Source organism: Gymnodraco acuticeps, unplaced genomic scaffold (genome assembly GCF_902827175.1).
Source record: "Gymnodraco acuticeps unplaced genomic scaffold, fGymAcu1.1, whole genome shotgun sequence".
Classification (NCBI taxonomy): Eukaryota; Metazoa; Chordata; class Actinopteri; order Perciformes; family Bathydraconidae; genus Gymnodraco; species Gymnodraco acuticeps.
In genome coordinates, this window is record NW_022991003.1 from 363,011 (window position 1) to 372,939 (window position 9,929).

The window sequence follows — 9,929 nt, forward strand, 5'->3', positions numbered from 1 at the left end:
TCTGAAACAGTTTGGAGCTCAAAGGCTTTCTCTCTTGCCGGTTATACCACAAGGTGAGTTCCTTTTTAATTCCTGCTTCTTCACACACATGCTCTCCAGTACAGGTTAGCTCTGAGTGTTAGCGATGCTAATGTAAACACAGACCATATTACGTCCAAAACAGTCGGGCATTGTTTCTGATAGCAACGTTTCTGATTGGGCCGTGGGTGTAAAGCCAGCCTACATTTCCGATATTACGTAATATCGGACGCAAATCTGGATCAGCTCCGTTGTAGCCCCGTTTTTAGAGATTTGGGTACGGAGGAAAAGAGAGAGGGTTTTATTTTCTGACGCTGCGTGAGTTCCCCGACACACCGGGGACACATTTATGTATAAAAGACATACAAAAGTGCATTTTGCATGATAGGTCCCCTTTAAAACATTTCAAGCAATATAATACACATCGCAATACGTTTTTTGGAATAAAACTCCAGTAAGAGATGTGTTAATCTGTCTCGCTGTGTGCACAAACTTCAGTTCAGTTTACAAGTGATGTGATCCGACATGAATGTGCAGAGTTTTTCAAAAAGGTCAAACAGTTTTGGCTTTTTAACATGAGACTCCCTTTGCAATGCTTTTTGTCTCTTACTGGTATTAACTTGCAAAAGGCTCTGGGCAATCTTTTTCTCTCATTGTTGCTTATTTCAATCATTCATGTGTAATTCCACAGGGAAATACTTTAGTAAAGCATGACCTGGTTGCCTCACTAGTGTCCCCAAACTAAATAAATGTGTTTTGACGGATTAAAAGTCAAAACAGGAGTGTGTCCGCATGTCTCGTGCCAGTTTTTCAAAATGAACAATATTCTACAGCTCAGGTTGAAATAGAGAGAGACAGGATGAGCCGTGTCGGATTTTTTATTATAATGTCAATTCAAACAACCTCATACAAAAGTAGAAATAACTCCCAAACATTTGTTGACACTAAAACATTGCTTCAGTATCAAAGGCTCCTTGTGATTGACCTAACACTAGAAAATAAAACTACGTTCAACAAATTCAAGTTACTACAAAAAGTACATGAATGTTAGGAACTTCTATACTCAAGTATCAACTGTGACAAAACAATATATAAAAAATACCCCTATCTCACGCCTGGATTTCAAGTAATTTTCTACACTTCCTCATGCTCCTCTATTCTAAATTTGAACTAAATTAAACTAGGCTACAGTATGGCTTGAAAGAATAAAAGACACGTTTGCCTGTGGCCTCCTTTCACTGCCACATCTTCATAAAAATACATTTGTGTGCTTATTAAACTGAATAAAAACATACTTAGTGACTCATTTTCAGGATGAATGTTGGGATTTGGCTTCACGTTAGTGATATCAAAAGGCTCAGAAAAGGTTGAACAATATCACAGATAACGTAACGGAAATACAAAGCCTGAGTTTTGGGTTTAAATCCCACTGGAGCCGCTGATTTCGGAAAAAGGATCCTCCATGTGACCCATTCCCCCTGTATCATGCACCAATGGCTTTTTAGTTGTCCTTCTTGCTAGTTTTGTGTATTTAACTGTATTGTCATCTACTCTAAAACATTAAACCTAACATTTAGCTATAGTTTCAGGCGTCTAAAGAAGCGCTGGGGTCGGGCTCCGTGAGGACGGGGGCGGTGAAGCTGACTCGGATGTCCCGAGGATAAAAACCCTGCAGAACTCCGTCCACAACAACATCCGGAAGATCTGAAAACACAAGACAGAGCTCAGAGTTTATCCTGTGGAAAAATAGTTAGAGGCTTTTAAACGGCAACAACAAAACACACTCTTCTTTAAACGTATTTCTTACCTGATGTGCGTTCAGAGAGATAAGGATCCTTATAGAATCCCAACACTCGCTGATTTGGTAACGGATAACTGAGGACACACAAGTTAAATATGATTGATTAGTTATTTGAAATGAGTATGTTAGAGCACCATGTTGTGTTATGGGCACCATTTTTTTTAATGTGCCTGAAGTAGGTTGTTTGCTGATTGTTATAAAAACACACAACCAATACAAAATCCATCCATCTTCTCCCGCTTATCCGTGGTCGGGTCTCGGGGGTAGCAGTTCCAGCAGAGAGCCCCAAACTTTCCTTTCCCTGGCCACATCAACCAGCTCTGACTGGGGGATCCCAAGGCGCTCCCAGGCCAGCGAAGAGATATAATCCCTCCACCTGGTCCTAGGTCTACCCCTTGGTCTCTTCCCAGCTGGACGTGCCTGGAACACCTCCCTAGGGAGGCGCCCAGGTGGCATCCTAACTAGGCAACTGCCAATACAAAATGTCTGCCGAAATTAATGCGTATATGCAGATTTTCTTTAACATTCTTCTTCTCTTTTACCATGGCCACTAGACAAATATGTCTCAGGGTTTTTTGTCTCTTGTTTCGCATTCAACTTCGCATGTGCCAAATAACAGGGTTAATAAAAGGGTAAACAAGATGCAGTAGTTATTTCTGTTTTGTACCTCTCACTTGTCCCGATTGTGTTGATTTGGGGAGCAGTGAGTGGGTGTTTCTCAATGTCGAGGAAGGCTGCTCCAGAGCCACTATTTCAAGCATACTACGTCATCTAGTGCCGCCGAAGGACTGTTTCTATATCCAGCATACTTGGAATTCTACCGAGGCCGGCGTACTTATTAGCGAGAAATTTAGAGGCTGCACATGTGCAGACTCTCTGCGGTCTTAAAATCCCCACAATGCTTTGCACACAGACCAATTTGGACAAAAATCTGTGGCGGAAAATGTAAGGCGGGGCCTCTCATATGACGCACACTTGCTCGCCTGTTCCACTCTTTGTTTTCCGAATGCCAGGAAGTATTCTTGCCTCGCTTCTGAAGCAAGACGCTCGGAAGACATGTGCTACCAAGCAAGCGTACTCTTACCTGTAATCCTGACTGTCCAATTCGTCAAGTGATCTGAAATCAGATCACATCATTTAGAGATTTACTGCAATGACACTCTCAAAATACAGGTTATTATACAACTCTAAAGAGTACTTTATCATACAGAGAATATTTGTTTTATAAAGAGAATCATTGTAACGTTTTTAGACTGTAAGTGTAAATATACACATTGACATTTTATCTCGCTGCACTGTCATCGCTATACCTCTGCTTTTACCACTCTTATTTATTTGGTTATTTGTGTCTATTTTTGACTGCAGTGAGAGTTAGCAAAGACATTTTGTTGTACTTTGTATGATGACAATAAAGATATATTCTATTCTATTCTAATCCCAGTCTGTATTGTTCTACATAATTAGTAGTTATGTTTTATACACTTATAAGTGCAGTGAAAACAAAAACTCAATCTCAGGATTTTAACTAGTGTACTGTAATATTTATATGTATTCCTTCTGCCTTGATCATATGATATTAAAGGGTCATTGATGCTCTCCACACCACAGTGAAACCTCTCTAAAGTTGTTTTTATGTTGCTGCATTGCCCCAATCCAAAAACAGAGGAGCTAAATAAAGCAACGTGTCATACATATTTCAGTGAGGGGACAGAGGACAGGGGACTCAGGACAGGGGACTCAGGACAGAGGACTGAGGGCAGAGGGCTGAGGACAGAGGGCTGAGGACAGAGGACAGGGGACTGAGGACAGAGGACAGAGGACAGGGGACTCAGGACAGAGGGCAGAGGGCAGAGGGCTGAGGACAGAGGACAGGGGACAGAGGACAGGGGACAGAGGACAGGGGACTCAGGACAGAGGGCTGAGGGCAGAGGTCAGATGACAGAGGTTAGATGACAGAGGACAGAGGTTAGATGACAGAGGACAGAGGGCAGAGGACAGAGGGCAGAGGACAGAGGGCAGAGGACAGAGGGCAGAGGACAGAGGGCAGAGGACAGAGGTTAGATGACAGAGGACAGATGACAGAGGACAGAGGTTAGAGGGCAGAGGACAGAGGGCAGAGGACAGAGGTTAGATGACAGAGGAGAGAGGGCAGATGACAGAGGGCAGAGGTTAGATGACAGAGGAGAGAGGGCAGAGGACAGAGGGCAGAGGACAGAGGTTAGATGACAGAGGAGAGAGGGCAGAGGGCAGAGGACAGAGGTTAGATGACAGAGGAGAGAGGGCAGAGGACAGAGGACAGAGGGCAGAGGGCAGAGGACAGAGGGCAGAGGGCAGAGGACAGAGGACAGAGTCGAATGTACTTATTGTAAGTCGCTTTGGATAAAAGCGTCAGCTAAATGCAATGTAATGTAATGAGAGAGGGCAGAGGGCAGAGGACAGAGGACAGAACACAGAGGGCTGAGGACAGAGGACAGAGGACACAGGACAGAGGGCAGAGGACAGAGGGCAGAGGACTTACTCCATGCTGCTGACCTTCATCCCGGTGTGGAAGTGTTTCAGATGCAGGAAGTCCAGCAGCACCTGCGGCACGTCGTCGTTCTGATAGATGATGTCCTGCAGCAACGGAGAGCAATACGACTTGTGAATATGAAATAGTAAATGTTGGATTTCTGCAGCTACACTTTGGCAGAGTGACATGGCATAATATAAACAGCAAGGTGATGAATTAAGCAGGTGGCACATGTTAATATTTCGAAGGTTGAAATATTTATCTGGTTTAAGTCAATCAGATATAAAAAGGCTTGAACTAGAACAACATGTAGATCACACATTACACCCCTTTTTATTCATTTCAGGAGGAGTTGTTATACATCTACCTCTGACTACTGACAATCAGAAACATTCATTTTACTCATGAACATTTAAAAAGCTTCTCGCTATGCAGTTTGAGATATTAACAAATAAATAAAACCAGTTATGAAAACAGTAATAGCCACAAAGCAAATACAACAATAAAAGGCATTAGTTACATTTAAAGTGAGTTTAAAGGTTAAAAGCTCAAATCTAAAAAGCTGATCGTACTTTTACTGCTGTCGCTCCTCAACTCTTAAAGAGCCGATTCGAAGACTCAAGTCTCAGAAAGTTAAATCTTTAAATTCTTACAGAAGCATTTTTTACTTTTTCGCGATTGTATTACTTTCTCTTTGTGGTTATTCACTTATTTCACCTGGTTTTAATAATGTTTCCCTGGTTACAGTTATCTCCATATTTCTCTTGTTCCTTTGAAGCGACGTCTGTTTTGAAAGGTGCTAAACAATCTACATTCAATTTAGTTTTGTCAATTGCTTCAAAGTTCCCCGTTAGTTACACAGTATTACTTTTTCACGTATTAAAAAATATATTCTTGCACAAGAGCAGTACACACACCTGCTCTTAAATAACATTGGCGTCACATTTCTACATACGAGTTGCTGCAGAAGCCTCTCTTGTTACCTGGATGTAGTCCTCCAGCTCCTGCCTCCTCTGCTCCAGAGGCTTGGTCCTCAGGTGGGGGTTCCTCTTGCTCGGGAGGTCTGGAGTGTGGATGATCTTCCTGAGCTGCAGGACACACAACTTTAACCTTCAAATAAACTGTGATCAACAGGACATGATGGCTGGAATTAATAGGTACTAATGTTAAGGTTTAAATAACAACCCTTTTTACAACAAGAAGCGCTTTATTGAATAGTTCCCCTCTTTTGCACGTGTAGGTGTGTGAGCAGGATTCTTATCTTGCTATCAAAACACTTAGAAATGAACCACTAAGGTATGAAGCATCTATCTAAAACTATTACAATAATACGACAATCTCAACACATTTAGAGAGCTGTCATCTTCTTGTCCAACTCATGTGGTTTTAAACAACAATACACATCTTTTTAGAAAGGCAAGAGACCACCACAGTGAAGCCTCCTTACCCTCCTATTATCTGTCACAAATAACATATCATCAAATAGCATAACACACGGTGCCTACTATCGGAAACAGTGGTTCAAAAAGTCTATTAGGACTGCGGCTATAAAGCGACATACCTTTCTGTGGAGAGTCTGGAATTCGCTGCTTCTTCTGAGCACATAATGTTTCCTCCCGTTGAACAAGACCTCAACTCGGAAAAGCTGTAAACAGAAGAGGAGACACATAACGGATTTGTTCACAATCTTTCATTTAGTAAATGTAATGTTTGGAGACGGGAACTATGTCATAATGATAAGCCCAATATATGTGTTGCTTCTTCATCAACATCACATTCATGAAAAGGTAGAAGTGTGCATCACAATACACCATCATCACTTCTCCACCAGGAGGAGGCACAGAGCTTCAATTACATTTCTTTTCCACCATTAATATAACCCTTAAATATACATGTCATGTACATTAAGATGTAAACTACTATTAATCATGTCTATCTGTAAACAAATACATTTCTTTATGAACTTTTAAATACAAAGACCTGAGTGACATATTTCATTAAAAAACTGTTCTGCAAACATACCAAACAAATACACAGTATGAAAACACATCATCTGTACACAGTACACGGTATCTGAAATACTTCTTTAAAGAAAACTCTCTTGTAGGGCTGTGCGATTATGGCAAAAATCATAATCACAAATATTTTGGTCAATAATTGATATCACGATTATTAAATACGATTATTCGTTGACTTTGAAAACATCCATTTATTGAACTTTAAAACAAATACAAATAATAATTTGAACAGTCTATTTTTAACTGTTGATCACCCTGAACGTATAATTCAACCGAAAAACCAATACAAAAATAAATAAAATAAATGATACATTTAAAGGTGGGGTAGGTACTTTTGGAGAAAGCAGCTCGAGTGCGCTAGAATTTGAAAATACACAACCAAAAATCTGCCACTTCCTCACAGAGCCCCTCCTCCAACACACACGAACGCGCACATGATTAATGAGGGCACGAGATAAGTTCGTGCCCCGATGGAAGGCTGACAGGCAGGTAGGCCATCCAGTTACTTTAGCCGGGCCGGCTCAGATGATTGGTCGTGCTTTTTACAGCGCCACGGCTTCTAGAGATGAATTTTTTTAATGGATTTGTTGTCAAAGCACTTCAGATATTCATTGCTATCGGGATGTTAAGAGCATTCCATGGAATATAACAAAAAGTGTATCTCGAGCCGGTTTCTCAAACTTACCTACCCCACCTTTAAATAAATAATATCAAAATAATAAATACCAATAAACAAGATCAACAAATATTTTGGAGCGCACTTCCACAAGCTACCAAACATATATTAATATGATAAATGAAAATAAATGATATCAAATATGTTGCAGTGCACTGTCACAACCTAGCAAAGCAAAATAATCGCTTTTTTTCCCCGATGATGTTGTTTTCCTAATTGTGGCAGGCCAATATCGTAATTGCGATTAAAATACGATTAATTGCACAGCCCTACTCTCTTGATTAATATCTGAATGTTGACGTTCATCTGAACTGTCCTTGCAGTAGACACTGGGTGTAAACTGTAAACCACAGGAGTGCTTTACGCTGTCGGCTCTTACGAACACATTAGAGGGCAACCAAACATCAGCAAATAATAAATAATAATAAGAGCATTGTGCAGCTGGAGAGAAATTGAATGCTTAAAGATGTGTGTTGAACAAACTGCAGGACGACCTTTGTGGAGTTAGTACTTACTTTTTCAGTAATGTAAACAAAAAGAAACAAAGTCTGACGTCTTGAGTCTGAGATGATCAAACTGAGCAGAGGTCAGTTCAGCACACTGCAGCACATTCCCCAGGCTAGTGTCAATGTTTGCCCACTATTTTAAAATGTATGTGTGAATGCAATTTATTACACATTCATATCGTGGTGTCAGTTTTTGTTAAAGTTAAACGATGTCTCTTCAGCTCCCTGAGTCTGAGTTCATTACAGTAATTAAACTAGCGTCACAGAGAACTACAGTGAAACAGCCTTAATGAGTTTACCACCGGATAGTCTGGTAGTGTGTGTGTGTGTGTGTGTGTGTGTGTGTGTGTGTGTGTGTGTGTGTGTGTGTGTGTGTGCAGCAGTATAATGTCACCAAAGTTGTACAGCTGTCTGCATTGTTAACTGTTTTAAAAAGGAACCAAATAACTTTTTAAAGCACTGAAAGTAGAAAAGTACTGTTCTAGTTTTCTCACGTAATGTTTTACATGTACACAATATTTCAGAGGAACATAGTGTACTTGTTAGCTCTTTATAGTTTAAGATTGTTTTAACAAAACAAATGGTGAAATTATAAAATGTGATGATTTGTTATAGATTCACCTACCAAAGCTTTCAGTTAAATCATCAACTAACTGAAACTGACTTACTGGTGACATGCTGATGCATCGATAATAATATCCATAGTATAAGAACAACGCAGACCATTATGCATAGTGAGTGCTTTTACCTTTGGTATATAAAGTACATTTTGAGTATTCTTATAAACATGGGCTTAAAACACCAACAATAAAATCATTCTTATGCAGAATAATGTATAATATGGATTATAAGTATTGACCCATTCATGTTAATTAATTGTAATTAACCAAGTTGAAACCATCTTTATACTAATACAACATCATTTATCAGTTCATTTGTAGTTTGCAGTCACTTTAAGTAACCAAATCACAGTGGAATATCAAGTACAATATCTTCCTTAGAATTAAAGGCAGTAATAGAAGATTTTAAATGCTTATGTGCCCGTAGCCCAAAACTGTACTTACTGTACATTACTGTACTTACTCACCGTAAGTATTTGCAAGTTAATATACTTTTTAAAAGTACAATGAAGTACAAATTAAGAAAAACGTATATTAAAGTGCACTTTTTATAAGAGTACTTAAATACATTTCTAATGAAGTGTATTTAAGTACTTGTTATTAAAGCATGCTAATAGTGTATTACAAAATAGTAAAAAAAGAATTGTACTTTCGATAAGTATATTTAATGACTACTATAAGTATTTGCGATGTAGTACGTATAGCGAAAGTGTACTTACTTGCAATTCACAATACACTTAGTTTCAAGTACACTTTTAATAAGCACACTGAAATACCACTTTAAGTATTTCAAAAATAGTATATTTATATTTAGTACATTAAAATTGAACTAAATGAAATCTATTTTGAATTATACTTTTTAAAAGTACATTTTAAACATACTTTCAATTAAGCACAAAAAGTAGAAGTATACTTGTATACACTTTTGTATACTTACATTATATTTCTAATACACTAAAGTATACTATTTTTTTACCTGGGCAGTCATTGAGAAAATATATACTTGCCTTTTTCACCACCTTCTTTTAAGGCATATTCAAATGCACAACTCGATCACTTGGTTTCATTTAGTGTTTTTACTATGGATGTGTATTTTTTACTTTTTACCTCTTTCTTTAATATGTTATATTTTTTAAATGTACGTTTTCCTTGTATATGCACTCCCTCTTGGCTGTAACGATGTAAATGTCCTGATTTCGGATTAATACATTATTTCTGATTCTAACTTTGATTATTTAAGCAGTTAGTGTTTCCCCTCTGGGAGAAATGGGAGGAAACGTGACGTCACTCTCACTCTTCCTCTTCCTGCAACACCTGGCTCACTTGGCGTCGCACTTCACCTTTACTACACAACTACAAAGCCAAAATAGCACCGCAACAAAGTGATAATGGTGGCGAACAACGTGTTTGACGCTGCTGAAAAGAGCGAAATCAAATGTAAAAGTCAAGCTGCGTGCTCACCTTTCTGGATTTCCCCGCCTCATCCACTTCCCTCTCCATGCAGGGGATCGATACTTCAATCATCGGGAATTCCTCCTGCCAAACCATCGGAATGATCAGCTGTCTGCGAGTCACTTCCTGTAGCTGAAAGGTAACTCCACTCGGGTTTTTTCGCGACAGGAACAGAACAAATAAACTCTCTCTCTGCCTGCCTGCCTGCCTGTGTGTGTGTGTCTCTCCAGTCAGTGTTCTTCCTGTGCTCCACCTCCACACTAATTGGACACACACAACCAGAGGGTGCGTTCAGGGACGTTAAAGGTGCAGTCCGACATTTAGGAACA

The 9,929-nt window shown here is 39.4% G+C and overlaps 1 protein-coding gene across 1 annotated transcript; it reads right to left on the reverse strand.

Moving 5' to 3' along the window:
* Nucleotides 1-880: 880 nt before the first annotated feature.
* On the reverse strand, nt 881-9,929 carry snx22 (sorting nexin 22). The gene is made up of 7 exons (XM_034236070.1): nt 9,610-9,929; nt 5,890-5,973; nt 5,312-5,416; nt 4,338-4,432; nt 2,904-2,936; nt 1,826-1,893; nt 881-1,722 (listed from the first exon to the last, which is right to left on the reverse strand). The coding sequence occupies exons 1-7, from the start codon at nt 9,694-9,696 to the stop codon at nt 1,604-1,606; spliced, it is 591 nt and encodes a 196-aa protein (XP_034091961.1). The 5' UTR covers nt 9,697-9,929; the 3' UTR covers nt 881-1,603.